The sequence below is a fragment of the Somniosus microcephalus genome, chromosome 9, assembly GCF_052327205.1.
Source record: "Somniosus microcephalus isolate GS21.2 chromosome 9, FLI_Smic_1.0, whole genome shotgun sequence".
Lineage (NCBI taxonomy): Eukaryota > Metazoa > Chordata > Chondrichthyes > Squaliformes > Somniosidae > Somniosus > Somniosus microcephalus.
In genome coordinates, this window is record NC_140995.1 from 230,206,312 (window position 1) to 230,227,410 (window position 21,099).

Below are 21,099 nucleotides of genomic sequence, written 5' to 3' on the forward strand. Positions count from 1 at the left end.
TGGTATCATCCTCACTGTTTGCCACACCCCCAAGTTTGCTGTCATCGGCAAATTTAGAAATTCTATTCTGTATTCCAATATCCAGGTTATATGCATCAAAAAAAGCAGTGGCCCCAGCACTGACCCTTGGGGAACACCACTGTCTAACATTCTCCAGTCTGAAAAACAGCCATTTACCACAACTCGCTGTTTTCTATCCTTAAGCCAATTCCTTATCCAAGCTGCCACTGACCCACCTATTCCATGAGCCTCAATTTTGTTAACCAGTCTTCTGTGTGGTACTTTGTCAAATGCCTTCCGAAAATCCATGTAGACAACATCCATTGCACTCCCTTCATCAATCCTCCCTGTTACTTCATCAAAAAATTCAATTAGATTAATCAAACACGATCTGCCTTTTACTAATCCATGTTGGCTCTTCTTAATTAGCTTAAACCTCTCCAAGTGCCTGTTAATTTTTTCCTTGATTATTGTTTCTAAAATTTTACCCACCACTGATGTTAAACTGACCGGCCTGTAGTTACTGGGATTGTCCTTACACCCTTTCTTGAACAATGGTCTCACATTTGCCACTTTCCAATCCTCCGGCACCTTCCCCGCATCTGGAGAAGATTGGAAAATTATGGCAAGCCCTTCCACTATCTCCTCCCCCAATTCCCTTAGCAATCTGGGATGCAAGCCATCTGGACCAGGCGACTTGTTCACTCTTAGCATACCCAGCCTTTCTAGTGCATCCTGTCTATCAATTTTCACCCCTTCCATTGCTTCTACCTTTTTCTTTCCCCATAGCTCTGCAAATATTTCCCCTTCAAGTATTTATCCAATTCCTTTTTGAAATATAAGAAATAGGAGCAGGAGTAGGCCATACGGCCTCTCGAGCCTGCTCTGCCATTCAATATGATCATGGCTGATCATTGACCTCAACTCCACTTTCCCGCCCTAACCCCTTAACACCCAGCTCTACCTCACCACCACCTCTCTTAGGGCGGGAAAGTGGAGCCAAGGTGGATGATCAGCCATGATCATATCAAATGGCAGAGCAGGCTCGAGCTGGGTGTCAAGGGATAAGGGGTTAGGGCTGTATCCAAACTGTCAGACTGCTTGTCCGACATCCAGTTCTGGATGAGCAGAAATTTCCTCCAAATAAATATTGGGTAGACTGAAGTCATTGTCCTTGTTCTCCGCCGCTGACTCTGTTCCTTTCCCTGTCAACAGTCTCGGAGGCTGAACCAGACGGTTTGCAACCTTGGTGTCTTACCTGACCCCGAGATGAGCTTCCGACCACATATCCAAGCCGTCCATAAGACTGCCTATTTCCACCTCTGGAACATCGCTCAACTCCGCCCAGCTCATCCGCTGTTGAAACCCTCACTCCATGTCTTTGTTACCTCTAGACTGGATTATTCCAACATACTCCTGGCTGGCCTCTCACGTTCTACCCTCCGTAACCTTGAGGTCATCCAAAACTCCTAACTCGCACCAAGTCCCGTTCGCCCATCTCCCCTGTGCTCACCGACCTATACTGGCTCCCGGTTAAGCAACGCCTCGATTTCAAAATTCTCATCCTTGTTTTCAAATCTACTCCATGGCCTCGCCCCGCCCTATCTCTGTAATCTCCTTCAGCCTCACAACACCCACCCAGAGATATCTGCGCTCCTCTAATTCTGGCCTCTTGAGCATCCCCGATTTCAATCGCCCCACCATTGGTGGCCATGCCTTCAGCTGCCAAAGATCTAAGCTCTGGAATTCCCTCCCTCTACCTCTCTTCCCTCCTATAAGACGCTCCTTATCTCGGGGGGGTTGTGGGGCTGAAGGAGATTACAGAGATAGGACACGGCGAGGCCATGGGGTAGATTTGAAAACAAGGATGAGAATTTTTTAATTGAAGCATTGGTTAACTGGGAGCCTCTTTGACCAAGCTTTTGGTCATCTGCCCTAATATCTCCTTATGTGGCTCAGTGCCAAGTTTTGTTTGATAACGCTCCCGTGAAGCGCCTTGGGTCATTTTACTACTTTAAAGGCGCTATATAAGTACAAGTTGTTGTTGTTCTTGATTCCCACATTATTGAATCTGCTTCCACCACCCTTCCAGGCAGTGCATTCCAGATCACAACAACGCACTGCGCAAAAAAATCCTCATCTCCCCCCTGGTTCTTTTGCCAATTATCTTAAATCTGTGTCCTCTGGTTACCGACCCTCCTGCCAGTGGAAACAGTTTCGCCCGATCTCCTTGTGGTAAACCACTTTTATCGTTACACTATAGTTATCACTGTTGTATTGTTATCACCATTATCACTGTTGTATCACGATACGAGGTCGCCTCTTGTCGCGCTGTTATACCTGGGCTGACCACCTCCGACTCCGCCCATGGCTCCACCTACCTGCCCAGGTATAAAGGTAGTCGACTGGCTGGTATTCCTCCTTGTTGGACCCGATCACCCACGAGGGTGGGCTCTGTTATTTAGTCAATAAAAACCTTTAGTTACGTTCCTAACTCGTCGCTTTTTATTGGACGAATTGATAGGTATATCAATTTTATTGACTAAATTTTAAAGATGTCTACTACTGGCCAGCCAGAAGCCCTCCCAGAAGCACAGCCACACCAGCCGGCTTGGCTGCAAGCCCTCAAACCACCGTACCTGGATCTAAACCCACAGGCAGCAAACGCAGCCCTCAACTTCAAACACTGGCTGGACTGCTTCGAATCCTACCTGGAAGAATCCGGCGCCCCGCAGAGATCCAAACTAAGACTTCTGAACGCCCAAGCGAGCCCGAGAGTATACGCACTCATACAGGACACGACTACGTACGAGGCCGCTATCAACCTACTGAAACAGCAGTACCGCAGCCCGGTAAATTACATGTACACCAGGCACCTCCTAAGATCCCGCCCGCAACAGCCAGGAGAGTCTGTAGCTGAATTTTTACGGGCGCTAAGAGCACTCAGCAGGAACTGTGACTTTAAAGCGGTGACGGCTGTTGAAAATACGGAAGATAATATCCGCGATGCCTTTGTGAAAGGCCTACGGTCCGACTACTCACGGCAAAGACTGCTTGAAGCTAAAGACCTCGACCTGGACAAAGCTGAAGCCCTCGCTCTCTCCCTGGAGGTGGCCCATCAGGACCAGGAGGCGTTTTCCAGGTACTGCTCGCGACCCTGGGACTCGGGCCCGACCCCTACCGCAATACCCTTCGCAGCGCCGCCCCCGGGACCTACCTCAGCGTCGGCGTCCCGGACCCGACCGGGCCCGCCACCCCCGGTACCGGCTCCGACATCGGGCACCCGCGATCGGGCCGCCGGCTGCTTCTTTTGCGGCCAGGAGAAGCACCCGAGGTCGCGCTGCCCAGCCAGGAACTCTACCTGCACAACCTGCAGGAAGAAAGGCCATTTCTCTAAGGCCTGCAGGAGCGGATCTTCAGAGGCCAGCAGTGCCTCGTGCGAACTGTGGGGGCGGCCATCTTCTTTCACGGCAACTGAGGCCAGTATCCCCACACGTGAGTCATGGGGGCGGCCATCTTTGATCAAGGCAACCGACCCCAATAGTGCCTCATGTGAGTTATGGGGGCAGCCATCTTCTCCACCATTTTGTCCTACCTCGTGGGAGACGCCATTTTACCCACCACGCCCGACTGCCACCGGGCCCGACGACCGCCTCGCCCGCAGACGACAACGACTCGCTTACCTACACGCTAGCCTCCGTCACTCTGGATCAAGCCCGCCCACACCACCTGTCCAAGTCGATGATGGACATCAAAGTAAACGGCCACGCCACGACCTGCCTGTTCGACAGCGGAAGCACGGAGAGCTTCATCCACCCAGACACGGTGAGCCACTACTCCCTCCCTGTCCTGCCAACGCGCAACCGAATCTCGATGGCATCGAGGTCCCACGCCACGGACATTAGCGGCTACTGTGCTGTGACCTTGTCGGTTAAGGGTACAGAGTATAAAAACTTTAAACTCCTCGTCCTCCCCCAGCTCTGCGCTGCCGTCCTACTAGGGCTGGACTTCCAATCCCACCTCCAAAGTGTAACCCTAGCATACGGTGGACCCCTCCCCCCACTCACAGTCGACAACCAGCGAAGGTTAAACCGCCCACCGCGTAACACCTGCAGCCTATCCACCCTCAAGGTGCCGCCACCTTCCCTGTTCGCTAACCTCACCCCCGACTGCAAACCCGTCGCTACCAAGAGCAGGCGGTACAGCGCTGGGGACAGAGCTTTCATTAGCTCTGAGGTGCAGCGTCTCCTGAAGGAGGGCATCATCGAGGGGAGCAACAGCCCCTGGCGTGCCCAGGTCGTGGTCGTTAAGACCGGCGATAAAAATCGCCTGGTCATCGACTACAGCCAGACCATAAACAGATACACCCAGCTGGACGCATACCCCCTTCCCCGCATATCTGACATGGTCAATCAGATTGCACAATACCGCGTATTCTCGACCATCGACCTTAAGTCGGCCTACCACCAACTCCCTATCCACCCCGAGGACCGCCAGTACACCGCCTTCGAGGCGAATGGGCGCCTATACCACTTCCTTAGGGTCCCCTTCGGTGTCACCAACGGGGTCTCGGTCTTCCAAAGGGAGATGGACCGGATGGTTGACCAGAACGGACTGCAGGCCACATTCCCCTATCTAGATAACGTCACCATCTGCGGCCGCGACCGGCAGGACCACGACGTGAATCTGGAGAAATTCCTCCGTACAGCCCAACGGCTGAACCTCACCTACAATAAGGAGAAATGTGTGTTTAACACCTCGCGCCTTGCCATCCTTGGCTGTGTAGTAGAGAACGGACTCATCGGCCCCGACCCCGAAAGAATGCGCCCCCTCATGGAGCTACCCCTCCCCCACTGCCCTAAGGCACTTAAGAGAACCCTGGGGCTCTTCGCCTACTATGCCCAATTATGCGGACAAAGCCAGACCCCTCATGAAGTCCACATCCTTCCCCCTTACGGAGGAAGCGTGCGCAGCCTTCTCCCTCATTAAGGGAGACATTGCCAAGGCCACTATGCACGCAGTGGATGAGTCCATCCCCTTCCAAGTCGAGAGCGATGCATCCGACTTCGCCCTAGCCGCCACCCTTAACCAGGAGGGGAGACCGGTGGCCTTCTTCTCAAGGACCCTACAGGGCCCTGAGATCCGACACTCGTCGGTCGAGAAGGAGGCCCAGGCGATTGTGGAGGCGGTACGACGCTGGAGGCACTACCTGGCAGGCAAACGATTTACCCTCCTTACCGACCAACGTTCGGTCGCTTTTATGTTTAATAACAAGCTGAGGGGCAAAATCAAGAATGACAAGATCTTGAGGTGGAGAATCGAGCTCTCCACCTACGATTATGATATCTTGTACCGGCCAGGTAAGCTGAACGAACCCCCCGATGCTCTGTCACGAATTACATGCGCCAGCGCGCAAAGTGATAGACTTCAGACCCTCCACAACGACCTCTGCCACCCCGGGGTCACCAGACTTTACCACTTCATTAAGGCCCGCAACCTGCCCTACTCCATCGAGGAGGTCAGGACCATAACCAGGAACTGCCAGACCTGCGCCGAGTGCAAACCGCACTTCTTTAGGCCGGACAGAGCAAGCCTGATCAAGGCCACCCGCCCCTTCGAGCGCCTGAGCATCGACTTTAAGGGGCCCCTCCCGTCCTCTGACCGTAATGTGTACTTCCTCAACATTGTTGATGAGTACTCCCGTTTCCCCTTTGCCTTCCCCTGCCCAGACATGACCAGTACCACGGTCATTAAATGCCTGAACGACCTCTTCGCCTTGTTCGGGTTCCCAAACTATATACATAGTGACCGGGGCTCCTCTTTCATGAGCGAGGAACTCCGTCAGTTCCTACTAGCGAGAGGTATTGCAGCAAGTAGGACCACCAGCTACAACCCCCAAGGGAACGGCCAGGTGGAAAGAGAGAACGCGACGGTATGGAAGGCCGTCCTCTTAGCCTTAAAGTCTAAGGGCCTCCCAACCTCCCGCTGGCAGGAAGTCCTCCCGACAGCGCTGCACTCCATCCGGTCACTACTTTGCACTGCTGTTAACGCCACCCCCCATGAACGAATGTTTGTTTTCCCCAGGAAGTCGACTACGGGAACCACTCTACCAACCTGGCTGACCTCTCCGGGGCCCGTCTTGCTGCGAAAGCACGTGAGGGCCCATAAAACAGACCCCCTGGTCGAAAGGGTGAACCTCCTGCACGCCAACCCCCAGTACGCCTACGTGGCTTACCCAGACGGGCGGGAGGACACTGTCTCCTTACGAGACCTCGCACCCTCGGGCACTCCGGAGACACCACCTTTACCCCCCCCCCACCACCCCCCCAATTCCAGCCCAGGTAGACGGCATGCCGGAACCCCACGAGCCTTCGCCGACCACGCAGACACCAGCACTAACACCGGATAATGCAGCACCGCCGCTGCGACGATCGGAGAGGCTTACGAGGCCTCCGGACAGACTGACATACCAGAACTGGTAGTACACTTCACCCCGCCGGACTCAAATCTAAACAAGGGGTGAATGTGGTAAACCACTTTTATCGTTACACTATAGTTATCACTGTTGTATTGTTATCACCATTATCACTGTTGTATCACGATACGAGGTCGCCTCTTGTCGCGCTGTTATACCTGGGCTGACCACCTCCGACTCCGCCCATGGCTCCACCTACCTGCCCAGGTATAAAGGTAGTCGACTGGCTGGTATTCCTCCTTGTTGGACCCGATCACCCACGAGGGTGGGCTCTGTTATTTAGTCAATAAAAACCTTTAGTTACGTTCCTAACTCGTCGCTTTTTATTGGACGAATTGATAGGTATATCACTCCTCCAATCAAAACCCCTCAACATTTTGAAAACCTCTATTAATCGCCATGGTTACCTGGATATATTCTTCATTATTCAAGAGTGGCGGTTTCTTCATTCCAAAGTCATGTGGTATGAGCGTGTAGAAGCGATTGGACAAGTCCAGTATCTGAGATTCCATCCCACTGTTAGCAACAACCTTAACACAACAAATGACAAGCGTTTGTCTTTCACACATCTTCCACTGAAAGGAGCGCTCCGCTAAATTCGTCTTCCTCATCAAAATTTGTTCATTCAATTAAATGTTTAAAAAGTACTGAAAAGGATTAAATGCCCGTTTTTATATTTTATTTGGTCTGGAGATGTGGGCGCTGCTGGCAAGGCCGGCCTTTATTGACCGTTCCTAGTTGACCCGAGGTGGTGAGGGCCTTCTCCTGGAACAGCTGCAGTCCTCGTAGCGACGGTGCACTTATGTGGGGAAACCTCGGCTCTCCTCATGGCTCAGTGGGTGAATACACTTCCCGGTGCGATTCTGAGGCGCACAGACCAGGGAGGTGCACTGCCCGGTGCGATTCTGAGCCACACAGACCAGGGAGGTGCACTGCCCGGTGTGGTACTGAGCCACACAGACCAGGGAGGTGCACTGCCCAGTGTGGTACTGAGCCACACAGACCAGGGAGGTGCACTGCCCGGTGTGGTACGGAGCCACACAGACCAGGGAGGAGCACTGCCCGGTGTGGTACTGAGGCGCACAGACCAGGGAGGAGCACTGCCCGGTGTGGTACGGAGCCACACAGACCAGGGAGGTGCACTGCCCGGTGTGGTACTGAGCCACACAGACCAGGGAGGAGCACTGCCCGGGGTGGTACGGAGCCACACAGACCAGGGAGGAGCACTGCCCGGTGTGGTACTGAGCCACACAGACCAGGGAGGAGCACTGCCCGGTGTGGTACGGAGCCACACAGACCAGGGAGGAGCACTGCCCGGTGTGGTACTGAGCCACACAGACCAGGGAGGAGCACTGCCCGGGGTGGTACTGAGCCACACAGACCAGGGAGGAGCACTGCCCGGTGTGGTACGGAGCCACACAGACCAGGGAGGAGCACTGCCCGGTGTGGTACTGAGGCGCACAGACCAGGGAGGAGCACTGCCCGGTGTGGTACGGAGCCACACAGACCAGGGAGGAGCACTGCCCGGTGTGGTACGGAGCCACACAGACCAGGGAGGAGCACTGCCCGGTGTGGTACGGAGCCACACAGACCAGGGAGGTGCACTGCCCAGTGTGGTACGGAGCCACACAGACCAGGGAGGAGCACTGCCCGGGGTGGTACGGAGCCACACAGACCAGGGAGGAGCACTGCCCGGTGTGGTACGGAGCCACACAGACCAGGGAGGTGCACTGCCCGGTGTGGTACGGAGCCACACAGACCAGGGAGGAGCACTGCCCGGGGTGGTACTGAGCCACACAGACCAGGGAGGTGCACTGCCCGGGGTGGTACTGAGCCACACAGACCAAGGAAGCGCACTGGCTTCCCACGGACAATTTCTACTTTGGTGCCAGTCCACAAACTAATCAGATTTTTGGGGATTTTACTTTCACAGTGCACCGTGGTGGGATTTGAACTCGCAACCTCTGGATTGCTAGCCCAGTACCATAACCACTAGGCTACCGTAGGGAAAGAGAACGGCAGCCTCACCTGCTGAACCTCATTAAGGATGGAGTACGCACTCTGGATCTGCCTCTTGCTCAGTTTGCCCAGGGGCATCTTCTGAAGATCAATCTGTTGGAAAAGAAAACATAACAAGTGATGGCACTAAATGCCAGATGGACCCAGAGAGACAAGAGTTACGGTCCTGCCGCTACAACCATGTACGTATATATTTTGAGATGCGTCCGTCACACCTCAGGTGTCACACTTTTCTACACGCAAGTTTTGCGCCAAAAGATTTTTAAAAACGCAAGAAAGTCCACCATTTTGAATCGACAGAGCGACTTCCCCAACGACAGAAAATATCGAGTAACTCCTCTAATTAACCCGAGGATCAGCAGCGGAGCAACTATTGAGGTTTACAGCCCCAAATATATTTTTTATCTGCATGAAGCACTTTTATTTCTAATATCTTGTCAAATCGCAGGACATCCTTGTAAAAGGTTCCAGTTTCCGCCCCCTCCCACCCCAACACTTCCCATTTATTAAAGAATGTGACAGTCCGCGACTCCGTTTTCCTCGCCCCGCGTTTGACTTCTGCCCACGTACCTCAAACTCCACCATGGCTTTCTTCATGCTCTCCACGTCGAAGATGGTCTTGATGAGGTCCTGCACGGCCTTTTCCAGCTTGGATTTGGAGCCAGTGCTGGCAGTCAGCTTCTTCACAGCTTCCTCATCCTTTGGGGAGAGGGATCGAGAGGAGAAACATCAGTCACTGAAGGTGCATTATCAGAGGAGCGATGACCCAGAGACCTGGGGGTGTACGTACACAAATCTTTAAATGTAGCAGGACAAGTGGAGAAGGATTTTAATAAAGAATATGGGCCTAGAAATTCGGTTGGTAGCGCCAGCGATTAGCGCCTAAAGAGCCCGAGAATTGGGGCGTTACCCAATGTTCGGGCGGGCGCAGTGAATACAGCGCCACCTCCCATATTGAGTATTCTTTTAGTGCCGGCGCTAACTCTTTGCGCGCGCCCGTGGGCGCAGGCAGATCATGACGTCATTTCAGTGTGCGACGCCTTTTTGGCACCCCGGACCGGATATTCGGTGGCGCCCGGAACCTTCGCGCCTAGCGGTTAGTGACAGTTCGATGGAACGTTACCAGGCCCTTCTCGTAGACGGGGGGCGCTATTTAAAGGGGACAGCTCTAGTATAAAAGCTGCAGCCACTTGGCCTGTTCATTGTGATCGTTGCTGGAGAGAGTTGGTGAGCTACTGTGGAGCAGATTTTTTGGAATTTAGCCTTAGAATACTTGGGACCTTCAAACCTGTCCGGAGCAGTTGGAGCGCTACACCTAACAGCGGTTTGACCGACTGGCATCGGAATGGGAGCTGCTTTGGATGGCAACGTCCTCATGGCCGGACACTGTGAAGGGGCAGAGACGGCGGGAGAGGGGGCCGGGATTGGCCAGAAGGAGGAGGGGCAATGGAGGTCGGCCAATCCGAGGGTACGCTGCGAGGGTATTCAGGCAGCAGGTCTCATACCTTGCAATGTCGGAGGAGCAGTGTGTGCGAAGGCTCCGATTCGGGAAGGAGGTTGTAACTGAGCTGTGCCACCTGCTTGCTCAGGATCTGCAGCCGCGTCTATGGTGCAGGACCTCTCTGTCGGTGTCCGTTAAAGTGACTTGCCCTCAAATTTCTATGCCACCGGATCCTTTCAGTCAGCCACTGGGGACATTGCGAATATCTCTCAGTTTGCAGTCCATTGTTGCATCCGGCAAGTTACAGCTGCCCTTTATAGACGAAGGCGTCAATTCATCACCTTCCCTCGGAGCCCGGAGAAGCAGCGCGCGCAGGGCTTCGCTGCTATTGCGGACTTCCTCATGGTGCAGGGGGCGATTGATTGCGCACACATGGCTTTGCGGGCGCCATTGCTCAATCCTGAGGACTTCCGCAACCGCAAGGGGTTCCACTCCCTCAATGTGCAGCTGGTCTGTGACCACCGCCAAATGATCATGGCAGTCAACGCCCGATTCCCAGGGAGCAGCCACAATGCCTTCATCCTGCGGCAGACCTCAGTTTGTGACCTTTTTGAGGGGCCGGCTCGCCCACGAGGCTGGCTTCTTGGGGACAAGGGCTATCCTCTCTGTCCATGGCTCATGACACCACTCCGTTTGGTCGCCACCCCAGCAGAAGAGCTTTACAACAGCAGCCATCAGGCGACCAGGAACATTGTGGAGCACACTATTGGTGTGCTCAAACAGCGTTTCCGCTGTCTCGACCATTCGGGGGGAGCCCTGCAGTACTCACTGGAGCAAGTGGGTCACATCGTCGTCGTCTGTTGCATGCTCCACAACTTGGCGATTCGACGCACCCAGCCAATGCCAGCTGTCCCTCAAGGTCCAGCAGAGCAGGCGGCCGAGGAGGAGGACGAGCAGGTGGATGAGGAGGAGAAGGACGAGCATGCGGACGAGGAGGAGGAAGATGGGAGGACTCCTGAAAGTGGAAGGGCCATCCGTCAGAGGCTCATCAGGACTCGGTTCCAGGCCCCTCTGGCGGAATGATGGGTGTCATTTGTCCTGCGCACTTCGGATATTTGAAAGGCTCTGAAGGCCAGCATGACTGTAAATAGTTACGTGTACCATTGCAAATTAAAACTTTTCTTTATTGTCACAAAAGTCCTTCCTTCCAGCATAACAACGTCATGTCAACAGAAACCATAACTAACAAAATAACAGTTAACTCTTCGGCAAAGCCGCAAAACTAAACAAACCATTTCCAACAATCACAACAGGTGAGGGAGTCCTTGAATTTGGCCAAAGAAACGTCTCTGCACCTCCCTCTACTGCTGGCCCCTTGATGGAGAACGACTTCTCTTTCGCGGTCGGCCCGTTCCCTCCCTGCTGCTCCTACGTAATTGAACCCCAGTGGCGGGGTCAAGGCTGGGGGACGCCTGCTGACTGTCTGGAAGCGCAAAGCCCCTGAGGGACAGCCTGGCCGACCTCTGGTCTTGGAGGGTGCGGACGCAGGCTGCTTGATCTGAGCATGGCTGGAAGCAGTGTGCCCTGCAGGTGGTGGCAGCTACACTGCAGACGTACCAGCGGTGGCATGAGCAATGGTCACCTGCCGAGAGAGGACACCTGCACCATGGTCGGACAACACACTGGCTCTCTGAGGGGACCGGTTCGGCTCAACCGCCACAATCGCCTGCTCCACTGATTCCTGGCCTTGTATGGTACTGGAAGGGCCCGGGGTGATCCTAGCTGATGCAGATAGGGTGGCTGCAGTGAGAGTTTGCGTTGCCTCAATCTGGGTGTGGACGAGGCCAGCAAGTGACTGCGTGGCAGCAGTGAGGACCTGTGTGGCAGGTGCCAGTGCTTCGGAGAAGCCCTGGACAGTTCTTTCCATTGCTTCTGACAAGGCCGGAGCTGACCGTTCCACTGCCTCGGACAAGCCCTGGACAGACCTTTCCAGGGATTGTCCGAGGCTCTGAACAGTCCTCTCCATAGCAGCCTCGAAGCCCTGGACAGTCCTCTCCATAGCAGCCTCGAAGCCCTGGACAGTCCTCTCCATAGCAGCCTCGAAGCCCTGGACAGTCCTCTCCATAGCAGCCTCGAAGCCCTGGACAGTCCTCTCCATAGCAGCCTCGAAGCCCTGGACAGTCCTCTCCATAGCAGCCTCGAAGCCCTGGACAGTCCTCTCCATTGCTGCCCCGAAGCCCTGGACAGTCCTGTCCATTGTTGCCCCGAAGCCCTGGACAGTCCTCTCCATAGCAGCCTCGAAGCCCTGGACAGTCCTCTCCATTGCTGCCCCGAAGCCCTGGACAGTCCTGTCCATTGTTGCCCCGAAGCCCTGGAGAGTCCTGTCCATTGTTGCCCCGAAGCCCTGGAGAGTCCTGTCCATTGTTGCCCCGAAGCCCTGGACAGTCCTCTCCATTGCTGCTCCAAAGTCCAACACACTCTTTGCCACTGTTTCTATCGACTGAGGCATCCTCCCCACTGCAGCCATCAGCTCAGTGTGCCCGAGTGCTCATTTCAGCCAGGCTACGCACCTCCTCTGCACTCTGTGCAGCAGTCATCACTCCCTGCCTTGCCCTCCGGGAAGCCGGTGGCCGAACTTGCCTACCCCCCTTGCGTTGCTGCATGCCGCTTGTTCCGGCAACTGGCTCATCAGCAGAGCACCCCCCTCTCCCCTCCAGGGAACTACTATCCCCAGTCTGCAGATGTGTACGCTCCCCTGAAGTTGGAACGGATGCTCCGGCTTCCTCCTGATCCTCGCCTCCGGAGGCACTGGCAGCTTCAGGGCGCAGATCCCGAGTTGGTGATGCAGCATCTGAAAGCAGGGAGGTGGAAGAGCGGCTTTAGCAAAAGGACAGGTTGGCAGCAAGGCATGCCAGATTGCGGCAAGGCTCTGACATGGCTGCACACTGAGAAAGCATGCTGGCGGGGGGACCAAGTGGAAGGAGACAGCTGAAAAAGGTGAGAGCCTTATCCTCGCTGTCGAGAAGGGGGTCGGCAGCTGCAGTGGTAACAGGACCACTCCAAGACGTCCTCCAAGAATCTGGTGCACTCTCTCCTCAAGATCCGTGAGAGTGACCACTTGTGGAGGTCCGCCACCGGTTCGACGCTGCTCCTTTCGCATCGTCGCCAGCTTGGACATTACGCCCTGAGTGATCATCTCATGCCCCCCATGGTGCAAGGGCCCTTACATGTGGCCTTGAGTGAAATATCCATGTGTGTGCCCAGAAAGGGCCATGGGTGCTTGCTGACAGATGGCCATTGGGGCATCATGGCAACAGGGTCCTCGAAGTCAGGTGCAGATGGAGGGAATCAGAAGTTTGCATAAACAACACTCACCCCAACGACCCGAGTGAGGTCGTTGAATTTCTTCCTGCACTGAACAGGGCTCCTGGTCGCCATGCTGCTGGAGTTGACCCTCTGAGAAACATCCCGCCAAGCTCGGTGGTAATCCTTTTGATTCGGCCGCCTGCCATTGTCAGGATACAGAACATCTCGACGGCGCTCCACTGTGGACACCAACTCCTCCAAAGCCTCAGTGCTGAAGCGCTCTGCTCTCTGTCTCACCTTCTCCATCCTGACCAAGTTTTTTGCACCAGAGAAGGAAGAGCGCCGATTCTGAGGCCTACAGGGTGTTGAGTGTGGAAGCTGAGGCTGACTGACCCACCCCTTTAAGAGCCGGCCGGCGCCTGGAAGTCTCGTGGTTATCGGTAATTGAGATCACCTACGCTGCGCCCGTCCGCGCTGATATTGGGTAGCGCCGGAAGTTTGGCGCCTTAGGAGGCCCGAGCAACGTCTGATTTCACGCCTCAATCCCCTTTGGGGGGCGATGCAACCCAATATCGCGCCAGGCGGCGATAAGTTTCATCTGGCTATAAACTTTGCGCTGCGCCAGTTCGAACGCCTCAAGCGGGGCGATACCCAATTTCTAGGCCATGGGATCATCAGCTTCATTAATAGAGGCCTAGAGTACAAAAGCAAGGCCTCAGCTGGAGTACTGCGTTCAATTATAAAGTTAACGTTTCAGGTCGCTGACCTTTCATCAGATCTGACGAAGGGTCATCGACCTGAAACGTTAACTCTGTTTCTCTCTCCACAGATGCTGCCTGACCTGCTGAGTGTTGCCAGCATTTTCTGTTTTTATTTCAGATTTCCAGCATCCGCAGTATTTTGCTTTTGTATTGTGTTCAATTCTGGGCCCCACATTTTAGGAAGGAAGGGAAGGCTTTGGAGAGGGTGCAGGGGAGATGGTACCAGATACCAGGAACTTCAGTTATGTGGAGTTGTTCTAGAGAAGGTTAAGGGGGGGGAGATTGGATAGGTGTTCAAAATCAAGAATGGGTTTTGATAGAGTAAATAAGGAGAAACTGTTTCCACTGGCAGAAGGGTCGGTAACCAGAGGACACAGACTTAGCATCATTTTTAAAAGAACCAGAGGCGACATGAGGAAGCATTTTTTTTCTTTCTTATAAACACAGCGAGTTGTTGTGATCCGGAACGCACTGTCTGAAAGGGCGGTGGAAGCTGATTCAATAGTAACTTTCAAAAGGGAATTGGATAAATACTTGAAAAGGAGAAATTTGCAGGGCTGTGGGGAAAGAGCAGGGGAGTGGGATTAATTAGGAGAGCTCTTTCAAAGAGCCGGCACAGGCACGATGGGTCGAATGGCCCCCTTCTGTGCTGAATCATTTTAAGATTAACTAATCTCAGGCAGGGCTGTAGGATCATAGGAATTGCTAGACGCAAAAAGACTGAGATCCATCTAGTTCGCCATCTACCATCCCGGTCGTCGCGTGATATCATGGCCCAGAACTTCGGGTCCCCACGGGTGAGTACGCGCTGGGTACTCACCCGTAGGCCCAACGGAAGTGCCGGTTTCATGCATGCACTGCGCAGGCGCGGGAAACCGGAACTTCCGTTCCCTTAAAGGAAGGGGGTCAGAGGTTGAGCGCGTACGCCGGAGAGGCAGCGCGTGCGCCTGGAACTTCCGTATTTTTTCCAGGTTTTCCCGGGAGGATAAGTCTCCAGGAGCTACACTTATAAAAAGCAGGCGCAAGGCCTGCTTTTAACAAGGTAAGTGGTGAATTAATTAAAATCAAAACATTTTTTCCACAGGTTTATTAGTTTTATAAATACTTTAAAGAAAGTAAGTTTATTTTTAGCCCCGTTAGAAAATGTAATTAATTTTTTCAAAAATTTAAATTGTTTAAAATAGTTATTTTAAGTAATTTATAGTTCTTTTAAAAATGTGATTTAAAAAAAAAAAATTCTTTGAAGTTTTAGTGATGTTTTGGGGCTTATAGTATTTATAGTTTTGACAGCTCTTCCTGTCAATTTTATGAATGGGCATTTCCCTGCTACCATTGGCTCTCCATGGCCCATGTGATCCCAGGGGACGCTTCGAACTAACGGTGCCCCTGGGATACGCAAGCACTGCGCGCCGGCAGTTGGAGGCGGCCCAGGATCGGAATCCCACGCGGGCCCACAGCTCAACGGCCGGCGCGCAAGGTAAGTGCAGGTCGGGGGCTTGCACCCGCGGGAAGCCTCCGAGCCGAATTTCTGGGCCATTGATAACGGAGTTGTTGACTAATCATAGCAATCAATCTCGGTCAGTTAGTCGCCTTTGGGATGAGACTTTCAGCAGGGGTCTGTACAGAGCGAGAAGTGGAACCCACCTGGCCATAGTCGATCTCCAGGGGGTAGAACCTGCTGGGGTATTTGGTGAAATCCTCGGAATGCCAGGCGTTGCCCGTCTTATCCTCATAAAGGCCCAGGAAGTGATCAACCGCTTCCTCTTTGGATGACATCTTCTCCAGCTTGTTGCCGCCGATGGTGGTGCCCACTCGGCCCCAGGACCGGAACACCCAGTATCTGCGGGAGTGGAGCGGAGCGGAGCGTCACTTCCTGTCACAGCACCGGCCCCAGTCATTACAAGAAGCACCCACGTCTCCGGCACGCTTTCCCCATACAATTTTATTCCCCTACCACAAGTGTTGCTGAGATCCAGTCCCACAGGCCCGGCTCCTCTTCCTCGCGCCACCAGGAAGTTCTCTGGTAGGTTGAGCACTGGACCGTGAGGTGCGAGTCCACGACACGGAGTGCCCCGGTCTCCTGCCCCCACCCCCGCCAAAGCTGGGTGTCGGGCAAGGCCAGGATCGGCTGGGCTGGCCTGACCTCGACACGGCCGAACAGCCGGCATCGAGGCCAATGCGCGAAGAACGGCCACCCGGGCAAGGGGTCTGCACGGCAACCAGAAAAAATCCGCGCTGGAAGACTCTTGAGCCAACGAAACAGAACCAGGAAAGGGAAAGGAAGGAAAACCCAACAGCACCTCCCTTTGGTCTAGGCCTCCAGCATCACGTCTGCGGCCATTTTATCACCTACCCAATAATCTCCTTCCCCGATCAGATGTTGAGCTTTAGCAGGGCTCCCTCCCCCGGCCCCCTCAAGTAGCTGTAATCCACACTTGCCCCTACGCAGCAGGGGTCACTGAGCTATTGGACTGAGGGAGTCATCAAGGCCTAGGGTGACCCCCATTTCCACAAACGCAGCAAGGGTCACTCAGCAGGAGCCGCACTCCCCCGACTGAATTCCCCTCCCCTGAACAAGGGGCACTGAGGCCAACTGCAGCGAGATCAACCATCTCAGCGTGGACTGGGGCGGGGGTCAAACGTGGGACCTTCCTGATCTATCTGGCTCAGTACTCACTGGGAAAACTCACTGAGCTGGTGAGTGGGGGGGAATTGTAAGACAGGATTTACCCATTTTTGTCATCACCCCTAAAAGTAGTGGGAAAAAAAATGGAGGCGCTCGACTCCCACGCCAGGGTTAGGAGTACATTTATAGAAATTCATGGAAACAGGCCGTTCCTCCAACCAGCCCGTGTCACATTTATGCTCCACAAGAGGAATTTAGTGAGAGCGAGTATAGCATCCATGGAACCAACCCCATAGCAACAACTTTTTTAGGAAAGTGAGGGAAGAGAAAAACAAAGCGTTCTCTTCTTCCCTCCTCCGCCCCTGCCCACATCCCATAATACAAAGAATATGGAATGAGGTGAGGTTTGCTGCCCCGTCGAGTTTGCTCCTTGTACTGTCTGTGCCAGGGATATCTCAATCATAGACTGCCCCTTGACCACCACACTCCTCGCCTAAACCCACGTGGATCAAACCCCTTCTATTAACATCTCAATCCTATTTCTCAACCGGTTCCTTTGTAAAGACCTCGATTAAAAACCTCTCCATTCTCCAACAGTGGGCTTGGCTGGGGCAGCAGGAACAATCAGCTCCGAACTCCCAGAGGCCCCAGGGTGGCGGGTGAGGCCTCGTTCACGATAACCCCCCACCCCGCCCTCGGTTTGAGGGCCACCCCACGCGGGCCAGAGCAGACACCCGGACCCCGCCACCAACCTCCTCTTGTTGTCGTCCTCCAGGAGCTGCAGCTTGTAGTAGGAGTTTGTGCCGCGGGTGATGTCCACCAACCCCAGCGTGGCGCTCAGAATTCTGCCGCTCTGCTCGAAGACGTGAGCAGAGTCCTCCAACCCTGAAACGAGTAAACGAGACTCGGGTTCCTCCCTTGCGCAATTCACCCGCGACCCTCCCATTGCAGGGCTGGTTCCACGCCTTCTAACGTCCCCGAGCGGCCTTGATCCCTGCTTTCGTCTTTCAGCGTCAGCAGCGGCTCAGTGCAGTAGCGCTCTCGCCTCCGAGTCAGAAGGCCGCGAGTTCAAGTCCCACTCCAGGGGCTTGAGCACATAATCTAGCTGACACTCCAGCGCAGTGCTGAGGGAGTGCTGCAACAGTCGGAGGTGCCATCTTTCGGATGAGACGTTAAACCGAGGCCCCACCTGCTCTCTCAGTGGATGTAAAAGATCCCGCGACACTGGTTAGGCCACAACTGGAGTATTGCGTCCAGTTCTGGTCACCACACTTTAGGAAGGATGTGAAGGCCCTTGAGAGGGTGCAGAGGAGATTTACCAGAATGGTTCCGGGGATGGGGGATCTTAGCTACAGGGACAGGTTGGAGAAGCTGGATTTGTTTTCATTAGAGCAAATGAGTTTGAAGGGTGATTTGATAGAGGCGTACAAGATTATGGCAGGTTTGGATAGGCTAGACGGGGAAAGGCTGTTCCCACTAGTTGATGGTACAAGGACTAGGCGACACAGATTTAAGTTTTTGGGCAAGAGATACAGGGGGGATGGGAGGAAAAACTTTTTTACGCAGCGAGTGGTGATGACCTGGAACTCGCTGCCGACTGAAGTGGTGGAAGCGGAGACACTCAATGTTTTCAAGGGGAGACTGGATAGGCACTTGAGGGAAATAAACTTGCAGGGCTACGGGGATAGAGCGGGGAATGGGACTGACTGGATTGCTCCAGAGAGCTGGCACGGACTCGCTGGGCCGAATGGCCTCCTTCTGTGCCGTTGTGATTTTTTGAGCAAAGATGAGCTCTCCCCGGTGCCCTGGCCAGTTTTTTGACCGCATAGGGGACCCACTTTTCCCCCCACAGGTTTAGAGAGCAGCTGCTGGGGTCGAGGCCTCCCACCCTTGTGATGGGCAGTTTAGTGGCCCTTCACATGTGCAAGCTTTGGAAAGCCCAATTTTAGGTCTTAGGAGGGAGAGCGGAGATGGGGAAATAAAAAACAAAAGGATTTTCTCAGTAATTTGAGACATGACGTGTGGCGAGTACAGCGTGCTCGGGAGCAACAGGTGACTTTGGACCTCTGGTTCCCAAAGCTCTCCACCACTGGGGGTTTCCCTCTCCTCATGTCTGGTGTAGGATAATTGATAGCGATTGATTGATATTAGTCAACAACTCCATTATCGTTGTAGTGTGCGACTACCAGGATGGTAGAAGGCGAACTGGATGGACCTTCGTCCAGAAATTCCTACTTTTCTATGTAGATATCTGCAGCTGGTGATAGTACTCGGGCTCCAACATACCAGAGTCAGGATCCACCGCACCTCCTCCTTTAACCGTCAGCTTCATCTTCTTTTCAGACTTGCTGGAACCTGTAAGAGAATCAAACCTGGCTGACTTTCATGGCGATACTGTTCACGTTTACCAATTCTCCGCAGGAAATTGAAGAGTATTTTCAGACTCGTTAAGTGCCCTCTGAAGAGGTCTAGCAAACCTCTCCAATTGGATCAAAACCACTGCAAGGCAGAACCGAGAGCGCACCTTCACTACACGGGCCGCAGCATTGCAAGGCGGCGGCCCACCACCTTCTCGAGGGCAACTCGGGATGGGCAATAGATGCCGGCCTTGCCAGCGACGCCCACATCACGAGAATTAATGACAATTTTTTTTTATAAGTTCCTAAATTGCCCTCGGTGTCAGCCATGGCTCGGTGGGTAGGGTCTTGCCTCAGATTCAAAAGGTCGTGGGTTCAAGTCCCACTTTAGAGGCTGGAGCACAAAAATCTAGGCCGACACTCCAGTGCAGTGCTGTGGGAGTGCTGCACCGTCAGAGGTACCATCTTTCGGATGAGATGTTAAACCGAGGCCCCGCCTGCTCTCAGTGGATGTAAAAGATCCCGCGACACTGGTTAGGTCACAACTGGAGTATTGCGTCCAGTTCTGGTCACCACACTTTAGGAAGGATGTGAAGGCCCTTGAGAGGGTGCAGAGGAGATTTACCAGAATGGTTCCGGGGATGGGGGATCTTAGCTACAGGGACAGGTTGGAGAAGCTGGATTTGTTTTCATTAGAGCAAATGAGTTTGAAGGGTGATTTGATAGAGGCGTACAAGATTATGGCAGGTTTGGATAGGCTAGACGGGGAAAGGCTGTTCCCACTAGTTGATGGTACAAGGACTAGGGGACACAGATTTAAGGTTTTGGGCAAGAGATACAGGGGGGATGTGAGGAAAAACTTTTTTACGCAGCGCGTGGTGATGACCTGGAACTCGCTGCCGACGGAAGTGGACACCCTCAATGTTTTCAAGGGGAGACTGGATCGGCACTTGAAGGAAATAAACTTGCAGGGCTACGGGGATAGAGCGGGGAATAGGACTGACTGGATTGCTCCACAGAGAGCTGGCATGGACTCGCTGGGCCGAATGGCCTCCTTCTGTGCCGTTGTGATTTTTTGAGCAAAGATGAGCTCTCCCCGGTGCCCTGGCCAGTTTTGTGACCGCATAGGGGACCCACTTTTCCCCCCACAGGTTTAGAGAGCAGCTGCTGGGGTCGAGGCCTCCCACCCTTGTGATGGGCAGTTTAGTGGCCCTTCACATGTGTAAGCTTTGGAAAGCCCAATTTTAGGTCTTAGGAGGGAGAGCGGAGATGGGGAAATAAAAAACAAAAGGATTTTCTCAGTAATTTGAGACATGACGTGTGGCGAGTACAGCGTGCTCGGGAGCAACAGGTGACTTTGGACCTCTGGTTCCCAAAGCTCTCCACCACTGGGGGTTTCCCTCTCCTCATGTCTGGTGTAGGATAATTGATAGCGATTGATTGATATTAGTCAACAACTCCATTATCGTTGTAGTGTGCGACTACCAGGATGGTAGAAGGCGAACTGGATGGACCTTTGTCCAGAAATTCCTACTTTTCTATGTAGAGATCTGCAGCTGGTGATAGTACTCGGGCTCCAACATACCAGAGTCAGGATCCACCGCACCTCCTCCTTTAACTGTCAGCTTCATCTTTTCAGACTTGCTGGAACCTGTAAGAGAATCAAACCTGGCTGACTTTCATGGCGATACTGTTCACGTTTACCAATTCTCCGCAGGAAATTGAAGAGTATTTTCAGACTCGTTAAGTGCCCTCTGAAGAGGTCTAGCAAACCTCTCCAATTGGATCAAAACCACTGCAAGGCAGAACCGAGAGCGCACCTTCACTACACGGGCCGCAGCAGTGCAAGGCGGCGGCCCACCACCTTCGAGGGCAACTTGGGATGGGCAATAAATGCCGGCCTTGCCAGCGACGCCCACATCACGAGAATTCATGACAAAAATTTTTTTATAAGTTCCTAAATTGCCCTCGGTGTCAGCCATGGCTCGGTGGGTAGGGTCTTGCCTCGGATTCAAAAGGTCGTGGGTTCAAGTCCCACTTTAGAGGCTGGAGCACAAAAATCTAGGCCGACACTCCAGTGCAGTACTGAGGGAGTGCTGCAACAGTCGGAGGTA

General features: G+C 53.7%; 1 protein-coding gene across 1 annotated transcript in view; it reads right to left on the reverse strand.

The window, feature by feature from the left end:
* The window catches only part of parp1 (poly (ADP-ribose) polymerase 1), a 75,222-nt gene that overhangs the window by 13,174 nt on the left and 40,949 nt on the right, over positions 1 to 21,099 (reverse strand). Inside the window, 5 exon segments of the mRNA XM_085997990.1 lie at positions 6,883 to 7,005; positions 8,504 to 8,587; positions 9,065 to 9,193; positions 15,647 to 15,842; positions 17,381 to 17,513. Coding sequence (XP_085854116.1) covers positions 6,883 to 7,005; positions 8,504 to 8,587; positions 9,065 to 9,193; positions 15,647 to 15,842; positions 17,381 to 17,513 — 665 coding nt within the window.